Genomic DNA, 17,996 nt, shown 5'->3' on the forward strand with positions numbered 1-17,996 from the left:
TTTAGTAATTACTCTCCAACTCCTCTGTGCAAGTCTATATACACAGCACATACATTCACTCTATACTGCAGGTCAAACTGCCATCCCAAATCTGGACCTGGGCTGTATATTTATACACACAAAGCCCTCTACAGATAAATATCTCGATAATTTTTTTCCACATGCATTTTTAGACCCTGGGGTCCCAGAACGTAATACGGGTCTTACTTTTTTTTCTTGCAATAGCTGTTCCTCAAAAAGCTTCCAGCGTCTCTGGTGGCGAGTCTCCCATTTCTCCAGCTGAGGGACCAAATTCTCCTGCCATTCCTCTTTCAGAAGCTCACATTCTCCTACAGAGAGTCTGGTCACAGCAGGCAAGGTCTGAAGAAACAGCTCTGTCACCAACTCCGCTAAGGCGTGGGAAGCTTTAGAGTGCAGCTCCTAACAGAGAGACAAAGAGGGACAGAGAGACAGGTGAGAAAGTGAACCCCCCAGCCCTGTGGAACTGTTTCACTGCATGTCTCTACGCTGCCAGTGAGGGAACCACGTCCCAGTGACGACACTGGACCAGTGACTGATGCCTACAGCTAAAATCCAATGCCACTAATGCTTGAGTTAAAAAGACCAGGTTTTGTAGATGAAGCAACTTGAATGTTTTGGTTCAAGGCATACAACAGTGTTTAAAATGTAACAGTGGCATAAGCCCATGAGACCGTGAATCCTAACTGTTGCCAACATGCAACTGCAGTACAAAGAATATCTTGTTTTACTGGCTACAGTGACATGTTATAAAACACTTATTTTGAAAGTTGCTGTGGAAACAATCCTGTGTAGCACAACATCTCATAAGCACATTTTCAAAGGTGCTGATATGAAATCAATGAAGGCAAGAAAGAAGGAAGACTTAAAAGGGAGGGTACAGCATTTAGACAGACAAAATTGACACTAGTCATATGATATAGCTGGTGCTCCAAAAAATGACACTCTTCAATGCCTTCTGGAAAGGCAGAATTATTCAAAGTTCTTCTGATGCAGAACAGGTTAAAGCTTAGGAAAACAAACATCATCTAGTGGTTTTATTAAAAACAGTCCCATATGGGTGGTTTTCAATTGCTGAGGCTGTTTCACTCGCAAGAAGAGTTTGGGTGATTTAGTCAGATGTCATCCAAGCTAAAAAGTCTGTTCAAAACACATAATTTCACTGTCAAACACACAGTGATGATACAAGCTGTGTTTGTAAACTTGCTACAATTTGAGATGATCCCCGAGCAGACAGTGTGAAGGCAGGTAGCCTTCCCCAGCACAAGAGAGAAAACAAAGACACGCAGTACTCCAGCAATATGAAGAACTACTTTTGTGTATCTTACCAGTCCAAAAAGCTTTATTGCCTATTTGGTGTTGCTTTCATTGTAAAGCAGTGTTAGCCCTCTTGAAAATATTCATATTTCTTTCCTTTTCTTAAAACACAGCTAATATTTTAAAAACTCTTTTCAGCATTCCTGTGGCAAAAATAAGTCAAGTCTTCCAGGTTGTGCCTTCTTTTAAACGTAGGCTTAATTACAATCTCTTAAGCAATCAAAATCTAGAATCTTTCAATAGGAACACAGAAATATTTATCTCAATGTCAGAACCATTTGTCTGCAGCTCACAGACATGAAAAGTTCTAGTGGACTTGTCTTTTTCTGGGAGACACACTGGTATAATGTACTATTGTGTTAAGAACTCATTCCAACTGCTAGATGTGGTATCATGAAAAAGAAAATAAGACAAAAAAAAACCAAACCCAACAAACCACCAAAAAAACCAAAAGAGGATCTTAAAGTCAAGAACTCAGAAACAAAGAATGACCAGAACTTAGGTTGCACGTGAAATCTAGTTCTGTGCCCCATAATAATAAATTTTGGGTTCATGTACTGTCCCACAGGACCTTTATCTATTTTGTGTTTAGGTTTATCAATACCCATTGAATGGACATATTTCTTAAAAATCTTTACTTTGTATTTCTCCTTTACTGTAAAATATCCAAACTGTGCACTGAATAATAAATTATTGTTTTCTTCCTGAGATCCCTCTAGGATGCTAATCACCATAATAACGAGCTGTTTCACAAACAATAAATAGCTTATCTTAAGAGCTCCCTGCAGTAACCTCTTCTTATGGATAAAATTTGAGGCACAACACTATCAAAAGTGTTCACCACACCTTTGAGATGAGCTGTCTTGATTTTTTTCCACTCTTACCTGTTTAAAGCATGCAGGATTTTCAGAATTCAGCACTTACCGGCTTTGTTTAATCTCAGAGTGTTCTGAATTCTTCTAAACTGGGCTACAGGTTTCTGAAACTGGACACTGGGCATAAATATGAGAATTAGTAGTCAAAGACCCAACAATTGGGTATCTCATTTCTGGTAACACTTCTCCCGTTTCTAGCAACTGCTCACAATCTGACATGACAGAATCATTAGGGTAACATTTACTGCACAGGTGCATCCTATGTTGAAGGATTGATCTGCCCTTCTCCTTAATTATGAGTTACCAGTTCCTGTTAAAATAAGAGGCAGGATTTATACCATCTTAAACACCTGTGTAGTTGTGAGCCTGGCTTAGCTTGCCAACACTAATGCAAAGTGGTTTGTTTGAATTCTCTCTTCTGCTGCTACTTATTTTAACAATCAAGTCTCCAAATTCTGGGATTTAACAGAAACTCAAAGATGCTATGTTTCTAATCTCTGTGTCTCATATAACATTTAAAGAATGATTGCTCTATCTCTGAAAACCATATCTTCTCTGAGCTTTACTAGCCCTTCAGGACAAGTTAATTCTCCTGCCCCTACTGGGTGCTCAGGGATATAAGAATTTCTATTGGGTCTGAAATAGTTCAAAAGCAGTCTAGAGGAGTCTGTGGCATTACCATTGCAATTTCAAAAGATCTCAGGCAGAGTGTTAAGGAACTCTATTCTTAAACAGAGTTCAACCTATGGCAGCTAAATCACTGTGCAACACATTTTGCTGCAGAACTGATAGCACTTCCCTGGCATGCTGACAGCTCTGTATTTTTATTTACTAGGAAATCTTTTGCACCAAACATAAAAAAGGTATTTTGTTACTTACCTTCGTGCCATTTTGTTTAAAGACCAAGTGAATAGAGTTCTGCTTGCACTCCCTGAAGCTTCAAATTATATTGTATCCTTACATTTGGCACTACCAGAGTGGGTACAGTTACCCAGAAAAAATGTGACTAGGCCCTATTCCCACAAAATTATTTACTTACATCACCTCATTCATGTGACGAGCCAAGTTATCTTTAGATCAAAGGTGCTTAACTATTTGTTTGCAAAATACTTTTTTTATGGGCCTCTGCTAAGACTGGTGTATGAAAGGACAAGAAAGTGGGATTCAAATTCCAAGAGCAGTTTTTCACATTAAAAGTTCCTTTAAAAATGAAAATGCTGGGTGAATACATGGAGGGGAAGCAGAACTATGCAGTTTGTTCTTTCCATCCTATATATATTGCAAACTGGCACACAAAAGCAACAGGAAGCCTGGTCAGGTGCTGTAAGTTCCTGGGACAGTGATTTTTAACAGGACTGAACACTTTTTCTTTAAGTTCTGTTAGAAATTCTCCTCTGTGCAGGACACAAATTCTGCACTTACTGCTCTCATCTGTGGTCCAGGATCACAAAATAAACCACCCCTAGTGGTGGTTTATTTTATGTTAATGTTATCAAAACATTAACTTCTCTTCAGGATGCAGGGAACCACTGGCTGCCTACTTCTTTAATTTGAACACACAATTGCACGGACATTAGACCCCAGGCAGTCCCTGCAACCCAGACCCATGACAGCACAGAATCACAGAATCATAGAATGGTTAGAGTTGGAAGGGACCTCAAAGATCATCTAGTTCCAAACCCCCTGCCATGGGCAGGGAAATCCTCCACTACATCAGGTTGCCCAAAGCCTCATCCAACCTGGCCTTGAGCATGCTCTACCCAGAGGACATACCACAGGTACAATATGATGGTTATGCTGTTTAATGCAGCACTTGAAAAAATGCAGTGGAATGGCCTTGTAAAATTTGGTAGGGGAAATGGTCTAAGTCTACACTTAGGAAAGACCACAGATGTGATTAAATTCTACCAAAGTTACCCAAGTTAACAAAACAGTTCAAAACTATTTGTACGCTAAGGAATGTACTTGATCTGAAACAGTACTAAAGTCTATCTGTGTTCATCTGGGTGGATGAGCTACTTGAGGATATGGTTCAATGGGGATTAGGGATGGTTGGACTCGATGATCTCTAAGGTCTTTTCCAACCTAGAAATCTATGAATCTATGAATCTATGATTAGATCAAATTTAATCAGTCCCCAAACCCAGAACTAGACTGAGCTCACACAGTAAGAGTTCACAAATTTCATCTGTTAGATCATGCTTTCTCTTAGCCTTTTTGGGCTAAGTCATAGGGAAAAAATTTCAAAAGTAAGCATTCAAGTTGGAGGTCTCTTGATACGGATTTCCACCTGAGACATGCTGTTAGCTGAAAAGCAGCTAGCTCTGGATACCTAAAAATGCCGTCCCCTCCATGAAAAGCATCCCTAACCATATCTCATGTCAATGAAATTACATAAGGAAAGTAATTAAAGAGTTAAGTCTCTAACAAGCTGTACTATTTATTTTGACAAAGATAAATTTTCCCCTTTTGTAACAAAGGAAAAATCAAATACTTTGCTTCAACCTCACATTGATGTTTACCCATTCATAAAATGTTTATTCCTTGCCTATTGATAATACCCATTACTTAATAGCTTTTAGTCTAAATTCCTGTGCATTTCTATGCTCTGACAAATCAAATGAAATAACATCCCAGTGAATTGCTACCAGCAAAGGGAAACTATAAATGACAGTAAATTGTGTGTATTTATGGACTATGTAATTTTTAGCTGTTAAGAAATTGATTTCCTTTTGTGCAATCTGCATGTTTGTTTTCTTAATAATGAACTGTTAACCACCAACCTCTTTTCACTTCTTGCTTCCCTCCTGAAATAAGTAGGTAATTCACAAGAAAATAAGGGAAAAGATAAGATTAAAGATTAATTAACGTCTGATACACTAAACTTGAGACAGACTTGCAAGGAGCCAGCCATTAATCTTTTCAAGAGATCATGAGTAATAGACCAGGATATATTGGGGGTTTTTGCTGTCATGTAAAAGAAAATTACAGTAAAATCATTGCAATTGAAAAGCTACCTCAGTCAAAACAAAACTGTTACTGGGAAACAATATCCCTTGTGTATGGGATAACTGCAGACTGTGTTTATGAAAATATTAGGCTAAGCCATTCAATTACTTCTGGCACAATTCCTCCTTCAGTTATGACATACTGTGATAAGCAAAATCACTTGCCCCCATTCCTCAACTCGCACTTCAAAAATTAAGTTATGGAACCTGTGTATAGACACAGACTATTCACCTACAGTGCACTACTTTAATCCACAGTATTGCTGGAAAGTCCTACGCAATCCTCCAAATATAACACATTCATTCACTTCAGGCATCAACAGATTCCATTGACCTTGGTTAAATAATTTTAATTGATTTATTCATGTGTACACAAAACAAACCTACTCAATTATTCTATGCAAACAGTCAGCTTCCAGATCATTGCATTTGTACATATTTATTCATCAATTTGGATAATTCTTTGATGTACTGTGGCACTACAGCCTACAGTAGTGCTAGAGGGTTATATAAACCTATCTTGGTGAACTCAAAAACTGTTTAAAGGGGAAAATACAAAACAGGCATAGATATTTGAGATGGGCTTAGAAGAACATTGTGAGAACAACGTACGGATCTTCTCCCACAAGTGAGTGGCACTTACAGGTCAGTGACATATTCTCTTGTGTCCCCAGGACATTCACTGGTTCCCTATTTGGTCACATGGTGACCTTTTCCTTTATATTTTAATATCACCTCTTGTATTGAGGTTATCTTTCTACTTATTCACGAAAGAAAGTCTGTCAGGCTTGCTTCTTTGCTTGCTTATACTAGGACAAACCAAGGTAACTGTTGAAACAAGTCAAGTCATTCCAGCGCACAACTGAAGGAGGAATGAAGGGCCTAAACTTATCACATATAAGATCTTGCCAAGTCTTTTTCCCTTGGAAAAAAAAAAAGGTGTAACAGCCTTCAAATATAGCAGCTAAGGACCATGAACTTAGGGCGATGGCTGGGCACGTGGGCTTCCATGCTTGGTCGAGTGAATTTGTCAGAGCACAACCCTTGGGAACTTTGTACTGGTTGTCCTCCTTGAGGATTTACTCTGGTTTGCCATCTACAGTGCAAGTTTTGATACAGTATTTAAATGAAGGTGGATGGTTTAGAAAGTTGATATAGGATGGAGGCACTTGTATGCTCTAACACAGTGATTTGAAAGCCGCTAGTAACTGCTCTTAGCTGAAGGCATGCCTGAGAATGGGACCTAACTCTGGCTAACTGGATATTATGCATCTCTTTAACACTGCAGCTGTTACAGTGTACATGAACTTATTGAATATTACTCCAAATGGTCATCTATCTGAAGCAACATGGCTGATCGTCACTGCGATATTGGTGTTTATCTGATAAATTGCAATATTGATGATGCCTCAAGGATTATGAAAGCAACTTAAGAAAACAGAGGGCTTGGATGTGGAAAAAAACCCAAAGACCACGGTCTGAGTTCTGCTGCCATTAATCTGAAAAGCGTGGTGTGATTCATTTCAGTTCTGTGCGTTTCCAACCAAAGTCAAGATGGCATTGGGTACAGAAGCAGGAACTTGTCTGGAACCCTAAAGCCTCTGAGTACTGGACAATATTAGATTGTTCAGCCCAGAAGAAATATGTGACGTTTCTTTAATCCTTGGCCAGCAGAGGGTATGAGCTACTTGGTAGAGGGGGCACATAAGATGCTATTGCTAAATCTTGGTTATGGAGAAATTGTGATTTAGATGACACTTTGCCTCCTCTTGGATTTAGGTAATTACCTCCCAGTAAGACATCTCAGTTTTACTTCCCTTACATCCAACAGCTATTTAAATTCTGTGTGTGGGAACTTTGTGCAGTTTTGCAAGGCTAATTTTCATTTGCAGCAAAATAAAAACAGGGCTGAACTCTTAAATATTTAATTACTTCTAGTTCCTTCCACTCTGACTGTATTTACAAATGTAGGAATGCATCTTTTAAAAATTCTCTTGCGGTCTGTCTTTGGATGTCTTGTGGACCATAGGCTGAGGAATATTCATCTAAATAACTGTGGAGCATGCCAGGGTGACTAGAGAGTTTCACTCATTTTTTTCCAGTAATATTGCTAGGCTTCCATTTCTACTGGAATGATAAAAAAGCAACAGAACAGAACTCTCTACTAGTGAACCTCTTTTCTTGCCTTCTAACTCACTTAGTAACACATGCTTGCAGTAATGGAAATATGGAGATTAGGTGAACAATAGAACGTTTAACCAATTCTTTAATTTAAGCTTTTCCTTGCTCATGGTAGAACAGAAACAGCTGAGCCCAAACCTTTCAAATGAGTGCAAAGCAAATGACTATCGGTTAAGCTTCAGGGAGTACAGACCTTCTGGAATGACACATGGAGCTTCACAGTGTTTGCAGATGTGCTCAAACGAGCTGGTTCTACAAACTAGCCGGTTCAAACTTAACTGTAGCACCACACTGACTATTGCCACGTGAGAGTTGCTGGTACCCAGCTGGTTAGTCCAACATTTGCTTGCTTAGGTCTACCTGAGCTGCAGTCACACCACTGCACTGTGGAGTATCTCAAATCCCTGTCACCTTCCCGTGGGAATCTTGGGAAGCAGCAGCTTCTCCCTAGCAGAAACCCAGACAAACTAAGTGAAGGGGCAAAGCCCTGCTGCCCAGTGCGTGTTCAAGCTGCACTTCTGCTCTGAAAGTGTGGTACAGTAGAGGGAAGCAAAGGCATCGTGGTTGCAAGATGCAAGTTCTTCCCTTAAAGCAAACTGACTTTTCCTTTTATGTCTCAGGTAACGGACAACATGCGTAACTACTGCACTTCCCTCAACTACAGAAGTCACAACAGCCCCATTTATCTACAGAGGGGCTATGCTCATTTGTATTTTCTCATCTTTCTACCTTATACTGCTTACAAGGTATATTCAGAAGCAGTCTGCCCTCTGAAAACAGTCTGTAGTATCTGTATTTAGAGTTAAGGAAAGAAAGTGCAGTTGTTCATTATGTTAAATGCCACAATAAAAATGTTTTATTATATAAAAAAAAGATGGAAATTAAGATTTGGGGACTCTCATTCAACAGATGCCAGTTGGATCACAGTACTTGCAGTTTTTCATGTCTGGCAGTGTTTGGGTCAAGGAATAAGAGAGCAGCTGTAATATGGAATATAATGGCTTAGAGCTGGATGAATTGGCAGTTTAAGTTTGTGCAGCTCTTCTGGTAACTTGGCAATTCTAGAAACAATTCACCCAAACCATTTTTTCTTCAATGGAAAAGAAAACTTAGCTAACAGGGCTGAAAGAAATAGGATTTTCAGTCTGATCTTAGTGTCACTAAAGCAGAGCACACAATAAAGGAAAGAAATACAATTTCACAAATGAAGAACTGTGCAGGGTTAAAAAAAAAATAAAATTGTTTGGTCTCCAGAGACTTCATGTGAATTGAGGAAGGAGATGGAGAAGTTAGTAACTCTGGAGAATGGACTGTGCACAGTAATATCAACAGGCATGTTGACTTTTCTTAAATTAAATAGCTTTGTACAATTAATCTACTCTGATTCACTGGCATAGCCCTCCAAGCAAACTCTTCCTTTGTCAAAAGCAGTAGCTCTTCTCAAGTATCCTGCTACTTGCACTATCACATAAAACCATGGCAAAACTATTTGTTCCAAATACAGTGGCTTTATCAAGTGAATTTTAAAAAGTGCATGTGGACTAGTGCTAATTAAGACTGTGTGGGCATCTTATCCTAACGTGATAGAGACTACAAGTTTCTGTAACACCCTGATCTGGTCATAATTAATCATGACAAGGATCCAGTTGAGCTGCAAGTGATTAGTTCCAGCCTAATTAAAGGTCACTGCTGGCTGCAGTTTTGGGCTCCATCAGATAGATCATGTTATCTTATTTTTTTGGTGTAGAGATAAAATAATTAAAGATGACGCAAAAGCATGAACCATCTATGTATTTTTCAAATCAGTAGCATAAAGAAGTGTAAAAATAGTACTTACACCAAAGATCTGAACTTATTTCAGGGAACTAACTAGCGTCAAAACAATTTCTCTGAGAGGAAAAGAGATGAGAAAACTATATTTGGAGATATAGTGAAGTTAACTAAGCATAGCATCATCTGCCAAGGTGCAGAGGAGACAATTATGTTACATAAACGAAGCCTCTCTCCTAGTAGTAGTGTCAGACACTCTATGCTCTCAATGCTATTGCAGCCTTGTCAGCCACCCAGGCAGCATGTTTTGGCAGACCACGTAGGCATTTTCTGACTGATACAAGGTTAGGAATCATAGTGTGTTGGGAAGATAATGGAAAAGGCAAGCTAATGTGGAAGACTGTCCTGTCTCCATCTCCTGGTCTGCCAGCCTAGCTTCCTGGAGTTGCCATGATCTCTCCTGCAATTCTCCAACCCTCCCTGAGGCCTGACATTGTGTAGTGGGGTTAGAGGATCTTCAGAATTATTGTAGTAAACAACACATATCACTAGAGGTGGCACCTTGTAGAGATCTGCAACAGCCTCTGTGCTCTTGTAGTCCTCCTCCTCCTCCAGTTCCCACTGTGCTTGCCGATGCTTCTCTAACAGCTCATGGTAAGCCTAAAGGAAACACAACAGGTATATTTAAATAGCTGAAAAGGTTTTAATAGCTTCTTGTGATCCTCTCCTTCCCTTCCCTGATCCCCTTCTCACGTACCATCACAATAGTGTTTCTCTGGAACCATGACTGAGAGGGAAGTGAAACTTGCCTTACCATCTTAATTTCAGCACACCCAGTCTTGAGTATGAAACTCCATAACCTCAGCAATTTTGGGTTAAATAATATGTACCTAATACTAGAAAACATGTAAAATGATCTGATTTGCAACTTGCTTTCCTGTGTATGAATATCACTTCATCATAGTCAGTACTATGAGGTGCAGAACAGCCATCAGACACCTTAGTTACAGCTGGATCATACACACATAGACTTTTGCACTGGGGCTGGTCACCATGTCCCATGGTAGTGTCAGATGGCACTCAGCCTAAAAGGTTGATCTATGCCTTGGTCCTGATTTGGTCCTTGGTCACAGATTTAAGAGGGATGCAATTTTTTCCTTCAAGCCGGGACTATGATGTGTTGGCAGGTTCATGTGCCGTAATGGAAGACTGAATTTCACAGAAAAAGCACATCTCATTCTATAGACTAGTGAGCGGTCTTAATAAATAAATATTCCATATTTTGATGTAAACTGCCAGTGCCCTCTTACATTCTGATGGTAAACACGGCTTTCATTGTTAGATATGTCAATAAGGCTTTTCTAAAGAGCAAAGGGTGCTCATAAACTCTTCATGTACAGGTCATTCTTGTAGAGGTGGACTTTAAAATCCGGACTTATCACAAAATGGTAGTTTGCCACAAAATTTGGTAAGTGAATTGCTGTAAGTTGTATGTCCACTGAAGGTAAGGCAGAGCAAGACTGGTTTAGTGTAACTGTCACTTTTTGGCTTGTGTGTTTCACTTTATTATTCCTGTATTCTCTGCCAGTAAAAAACAAAATGGAAATGCTCCTCTTCCAGTGGAAATGTAGATGATGGAGACAGAATGATACAGGGACTCTAGCCTTTACTATCTATGTCATTCTGTCATATAAAAATCAGATCTGCAGCAACGAAATCATTATCATCCAACTTGTGTTCAGAAGAAACTGATGTGAAGAAAGTTCATTGCAAAATCCACCTTCTTAATTGTCAACCACTTAAAATTCAGCAGAAAGGTCAGTTACTGCCGAGGCTGCTACCACGGTGGTGTGAGCCCTTTGATGAGTTGGAGGGGGGAAGGCAGAGAAGAAAAGTGCATTTGATGGGTACAGTTCTGGGCTCATAGTGAGGATTCAGGACCAAGCCCGTCACTGCTGGGCTAGCTGTGAAACTACAAAACAGGTTTAGAACAGCTCATCAACGCTGAGGTGATTGTTCGCACAAAATAATTACTGGACCATTTAAGTCATAGAATCATAGAATCATAGAATGGTTAGGGTTGGAAGGGACCTCAAAGATCATCTAGTTCCAATCCCCCTGCCATGGGCAGGGAAACCCTCCACTACACCAGGTTGCCCAAAGCCTCATCCAGTCTGGCCTTGAACACTTCCAGGGATGGGGCATCCACAACTTCTCTGGGCAGTCAATGTACTGTTCAGCCTGGAGAAGAGAAGGGTCCGGGGTGATCTTATAGCAGCTTTCCAGTACCTAAAGGGGGCCTACAGGAAAGCTGTTCCACTGCTTCACCACCCTCAGAGTGAAAAATTTCTTTCTTATATCTAATCTAAATCTGCCCTCTTTCAGTTTAAATCCATTGCCCCTTGTCCTATCACTACACACCCTTGTAAAAAGTCCCTCTCCAGCTTTCCTGTAGGCCCCTTTTAGGTACTGGAAAGCTGCTATAAGATCACCCCGGAGCCTTCTCTTCTCCAGGCTGAACAGCCCCAACTCTCTCAGCCTGTCTTCATAGCAGAGGTGCTCCAGCCCTCAGATCATTTTCGTGGCCCTCCTCTGGACTCGTTCCAGCAGCTCCATGTCCTTCTTGTGTTGGGGACTCCAGAGCTGAAGGCAGTATTCCAGGTGGGGTCTCACAAGAGTTGAGGGGCAGAATCACTTCCCTTGACCTGCTGGCCACGCTCCTTTTGATACAGCCCAGGATACGGTTGGCTTTCTGGGCTGCCAGCGCACATTGCTGGCTCATGTTGACCTTCTCATCAGCCAGCACTCCCAAGTCCTTTTCCTCAGGGCTGCTCCCAATCCATTCTCCGCCCAGCCTGTACTTGTGCTTGGGATTTCCCCGACCCACGTGCAGGACCTTGCACTTGGCCTTGTTGAACTTCATGAGGTTCTCACAGGCCCATCTCTCCAGCCTGTCAAGGTCCCTCTGGATGGCATCCCTTCCCTCCAGCGTGTCCACAACACCACACAACTTGGTGTCATCTTCAAACTTGCTGAGGGTGCACTCAATCCCACTGTCCATGTCTCCAACAAAGATGTTAACATCTTTTAAGTCAAATCATGGGAACTGCTGAGAGATATATATATTTTTCTTATTCTTCAAAAAGTCTCTGGATTCAAGACTTCATCTGTTCTGCGACAAAAGGCTGTCTCCACTGCAACAGTAGGAAGCTTTAAATTTCTGACTTGTTTTGTTACTTGCACACAGGCATTTCCTAATACTAAGAGTGAGCTGTGTTCTGTCCTGCAACATAAAGTTGCCCACTCCTGCTCAGCCTGTCATAAGCAGATCATTAGTCTACAGTTCAACTAAGCATATTTGTTAGCTTTCTAAGGTGTACAGAACACAGCATCTCTTGCACAAAGCTGTGTGGCTCTGACTTTGTAGGGGAGAGGTCTTAATACAAAATTTCTAAGCTTTGTTTAATGAAGTTGGGAAGTGTCCAAGAGTTTTGAATGATGTATATAAGGAAAATACATTCATAAGTGCTCAACGGCTACAAAAATGTGTGACAGAATTATTTGTCTCAAGTTACGAAAAGCCAAAGAAGTAGTCTGAAACCTTTTGTTTTGAAATGAGGTGTTGCCAGGCAAGTGTTGCACACAAGAACAGTAAGTGCATTATCCAATTCATACAATATAATTAAAGCACTTGGCCCTGCAGTAGAAAATTGCAGTGTTGAGATCAATAAATTTTGACAGTTTGCTACAGCTGGAATCTGAGTCTTCTCATACAGTAATTTATCTAACTTATAAGATTTCATCAAAAGTTCAGTGCTGCTGGATGTAACCACTTCAACCTTACATTATTTCTTTTTATGAAAATTGAGGATTCAGGGTTTTTTTTATTTCTTAATAACTTGGGTCTGTAGTTCTCAGCAGTTACAGGAGTTTTGCAGCTCTCAGCATTTACAGCTAAGAACTCTGATTTCATATATACATTCTAAACAATAACAATAGAACCCTATAGAAAACACAGCCAAGAAAACATTACACTAGCCATTGTATACCGTATTAAACTACCTATTGCAAACCTTTTCTAAGGTATCCTGCCAGTGATCATAATGAGTTTTCCCTCTGCTTATGTGAAATTTGATCGTCTTTTGAGCCTCAGTAACCTCACTCTCAGAAAAGCAATTAGATTAGTGCAGTCTGCTTTCTTCTGTAAGGCAGGCCAGATACTTTCCTCCAGAGATTGCTATATTGAACCTAACACATAGTATGCAAGTAAAAGATGTTTTCTACAAAACATGCAATCTAGCATTAACATCCTTTGGCATTTTGTTCCAATAAGACAAGACCAACACTGAAGGAAAAGTCTCTAGGCAAGCCTAGGCAAAAGGAGGTCTGATTCTATCCTACCTGTGCTACTGTAGATGATTCTCAGGACAATCCAAAAATCCCTATTTTATGGAATTAGGATAAATCTGTGATATATTTCGCCTTAAAAACTAATGGAATAGTGAAAAATAAGCTTTTACATGCTCACCTTAAGAAAACATTGAACACCTTCAACATGAAAAGTTTTACCGAGAAAATTCCCTTCTTCAGCTTTCTGTCTGTGTTTGAACTCTTCTCTCCTCTTTGCACGGCACTCCAGTTGTTTCAAGATCAGGTCTTTACTTTGCTGAATACATTCTGGAACATAAACCACCAATGATTAGATACCACAACTCCACAGGGAGAAAGTAACATCTGCTACTGTCACACAACAGAAGATCACAGAAATTTGTTAGTGAGTGAAATAGGCAAGTAATTACCATGCCGGATTTTAAATTTGACTCTTACCTTGATAGTCTTTTTAGATGTGAACTTTTGGGTTGTTACATGGCACTTAAATCTATCAGGTTTTTGGATTGCTACCATCCTGCACCCTCCCTTTCGCTGCTGCTGCTGCTTACGCAAAGCCAGTGAGTTAGTTCAAGATACAGATTCCCACCTGCGGCACCCCAAACCTTCCCCTCTTGCTTTGGGAAGGTCCAGAAGTGGCTCATTACCTAATTGCAGATATGCAAATGCTGCTGCAAGGACAGGGGCAGGAACATATGGCAGGGAGAAAAGGTCTAGAGCAGTGCTACTTCAGATTAGCTTGAACGGGCACACAGACATATCAGGCTTCCCAAGAGACTCATTGAGGAACCTCCAACAAAAGTTGTCAAGGTCCCTCTGATTTGTACTGTGAAATATTTGGGACTGAGTTCTTCTCCCCTTCATCCCCCTTATAGCTCCAAGTGATTTATAAATTCCTGTGTCTATCTGGACCCTGTGCTGCAGGGTAGAATCGGCACTTACGATGTTCTGCCATTACTTCACATCTCATTGCCTGTCTACCTAAGAATAACTTTGGTCTTTCCTTCCAACCTCCCTGCCCCAGACCAGTACTTCACTCCTGACACAGGCAGCTAAAAGGGAATGCAAAAAAATAGCTATCTGTTGCTGCTGTCCTGCCATCACATCAAGCCGCTTTAACTATGAGAAATTATTTTGTGGAGAAGTAAAGGAGCACAGTACTATAGAACTGAGCACGCTACTTATTCTTCATGCTGATTTATTGTGTTTATCCACAGCCTGATGATGCACTGACAAAACATTTGAAAGTGCACTGAAAGTCCTGTAATAAAAATGTCATCTGAACAAATGTAGCAACTGTTATTTTTAAACACTACTTGATTCTTTACTACTTCCTTGTTTGTCTCCTAGGAGCACAGTCTTGCTGGCTTTGTGTTCTGCTTGTGAATTACAGGTACAGTTTAACTTACGTATTTAGGAGCTCATAAGTAAGGTCAACAGAGACTCTTATGTCAAAATGCTGCACTCTGGATTCTTTTTTAAGCACTTTTCATTTCTATCTAAAACCAGGAGGCTGACAATGCCCTTCTGCACAGGCTGTACTAATTATAATACACAGCTATATCTAACTATAAACATGTACTTTGCATAAAATCAAGGCCTCAACAGAGGTATTTTTGCTTTGGAACACGAGAAACTTGACAAAAAAGGGGAAAAAACACCTACAGTCATATATTTATGCTTTAGTTAGTGGCTGAACCTATGCAAAGACTATGAACTAGACATGCCAGCTTTAGGAGCAAATATCCATGAAATAATCTGTATCATGATATACATTAATTTGTGAGCATCGGCAAACTGTTCACATGGTTAATCCATGTTTATTTAAAGTGTGCAAGTCTGCAGCATAGGAATTCCGATCACCTTCTACGATGAAATGACTCGCTCGGTAGATGAGGGAAGAGCAGTGGATATTGTCTACCTTGACCCCAGCAAGGTTTTGGACACAGTCTCCTGTCAGATCCTCACAGAGAAGAGGATGAAGTATAGGCTGGATGAGCAGACAGTGAGATGGATTGGAAACTTGCACAAAGTCTACCTGGAAGCCAGTAATGAGTGGTGTACCCCAGGGGTCAATACTGGGTCCAATCCTGATGCCACAATTTATCAACATGAAGCCTGAATGTGAATGAGCAGCACTGCAGCAGGAATACACTGCAACAAGACTACATTCATTCTGACTGTTCAGTTCACTGAACTCTAACCCTGATGCCATTTTGCTAGGACAGTTTTCATTAAATCTGCCAACAAGTAGCAGAAATGTTTCTGGAAAACGTGTGAGAGTAAAATACTTCTCACTGTTTTCCTTTGAAACATGTTCTATAATTTTCCCTGAGTGTTGATAGGAAGCACTGAGCCGTTGATAGAACATCTATCAGAGAAGTCAGAGTATGTTTCTCAATATGTTGGGCATTAGGTAACATGCAAAGTGACACAGTGAGAACCTTAAATCAGTGAGTTAGTTGGTCAGCTTAGACTTTGTTATAATTGCATACTTTACAGATAGGCAATGTGAAGGGCTGTAAGACGAAGGAAAAAAGACTTCATTCCTAAAGTATTTTAGTCTGACATAATAAAAGAGATGTTTATCTGAAGATCATAAGTCTTAAAATTATCTTTTCACAATAGTGATAGCACAACTACATTTTGGATATCTTCTGGCTCCACATGCTAGCAGGAGATCATAAGACAGTATTCTGAGCAGATACAGCTATTACTGTCCCTAATATTAGCCCGTATCACCAACCATGTCAAGTACGTGAACAGTACACTGAGAAATCTCACAAATACTTGTAAGAAATGTGACTCTTCTTCAATCTTCAAATTAATGAAGCAAGGTATAGATTATGTGAACTGTAGAGTAAGTTCACAGTAATGCCTGAAACAAGACCTAGAAGGCTTAAAGCCAAAGTTCCTATTCTAAGCATCCACCCTTCTCAGTAACAGTGTTCTTGGCCGATTTATCAACACCTTCTTAAAACAGAGGGGTATAGGGTCAAAGCCATAATTTTTTTACTACTTAATACAATAATGAGAACTCATATCCATTTTTGTTAGGTCATGAGCTTTGGTCTAAGTACTCACCATTACTGAAATGTGCCAGCTGTTCCCAGAACGCCTTGTGCAGATCCGTTAAAAGTTCTTCCTTTTGTCGGACTGACAGATTATTCTTTACAGTTAAATGGTCCAGAATATTTGATACAATATTTAATCTACACTTGCACTCTTCTGGTATATAGGACTTCAGTGAATCAATCATTTTCACCATAAGCTCCCAGCTGAATAACCTTTCCTGAATGTCCTAAAACAAACATTAAAAAATCCTGTTTAGAAACTAAGAATGGGTCTCTGGTTGTGCCTGTTGTTTCATTGAATTATTAATTCCCAAACTGTGTAGAAAACTGCGGATGCTTCTCAAGACCATGTGAATAACAATCTTCATGTACTTAAACACTCCTGAAAACCTTGCCTGGCATAGGATAGCAGTGGGTTTATCGCATGTTCAGTTGCAAAAGCTGATCCAAAACTATTGGTGGTTTTCATTATTTGTAGCTGTCAAGAAGACATTAAGGCAGGAAAAGATAACAACAAGCTTGAAGAACAAACTTAAATACTCAAGGGGGAAAAATGGACAAAAGGATAACATGGATGTCCTGGGCCACTTTTCAAGATACTACACAGCAAGCCAGTATGGGCCTTCATTTTGAAATGAGGACACATACCTGATTTTGATACTGCTGGGATATGGTCAGCTGGAGTTTATTAAATATACTAAAAATTAGCACAACTGTCTATGGCCTAGCAGCTTTCATTGCACTATTAGAGAAGAAGCCCAGGATTAGAGTAAGGAGCAAGATTTTCTGGATGAAACTGCAACTGCTTTAGACAACGCTGCAACCCTGGAAAGAGTATGACAACTACTGTAGTCAACAGAGACACACAATGACCTTTGCAATGAGATGTAAGCATCACAGTAGTTGACTGCAGGTAGGGGTGTTTCCTGTATCTGTATCCAAACACCTAATTTGAAGTCTGCCCATCTGAAAGAACTTGCTGTACAGTACCCTGGTATGGGTCAAGTGTGATCAGCTGCAAAGAATATTTTCATACCTGGCCAGCTCAGTTTTCTTAGCTGCTCCAATGCAAAACTAACAAGTCAATAATTACTGTATCTGTTTATTAGTAAGCCAAATAAAGCTGCTATCCATTTATTCTCCAAATTACTAATAAATGCAGTAAGCCAGATTCTGATGGTACTGTTTGTCTATAAATTCCAAGCAATTCTTTCAGTATGTCCTGTGCAAAGCAAATAAAGGATCTGTTAGATTTAACACAACACAAAGCACAGTGATGGTGCATTTATAAACACATTTTTCTCTCTTAAAACCATATCACTAAGAGATGTTAAAGTTTTTAAATTCCAGTTAAACTCATTGCA

At 39.9% G+C, this 17,996-nt stretch overlaps 1 protein-coding gene across 1 annotated transcript in view; it reads right to left on the reverse strand.

Moving 5' to 3' along the window:
• The window catches only part of EVC (EvC ciliary complex subunit 1), a 55,411-nt gene that overhangs the window by 21,528 nt on the left and 15,887 nt on the right, over positions 1 to 17,996 (reverse strand). The window contains 4 exon segments of the mRNA XM_086612049.1: positions 208 to 420; positions 9,731 to 9,829; positions 13,698 to 13,846; positions 16,643 to 16,859. Of these exon segments, the coding sequence (XP_086468175.1) occupies positions 208 to 420; positions 9,731 to 9,829; positions 13,698 to 13,846; positions 16,643 to 16,859 (678 nt within the window).

Source organism: Tauraco erythrolophus, chromosome 5 (genome assembly GCF_009769465.1).
Source record: "Tauraco erythrolophus isolate bTauEry1 chromosome 5, bTauEry1.pri, whole genome shotgun sequence".
Taxonomy (NCBI): Eukaryota; Metazoa; Chordata; class Aves; order Musophagiformes; family Musophagidae; genus Tauraco; species Tauraco erythrolophus.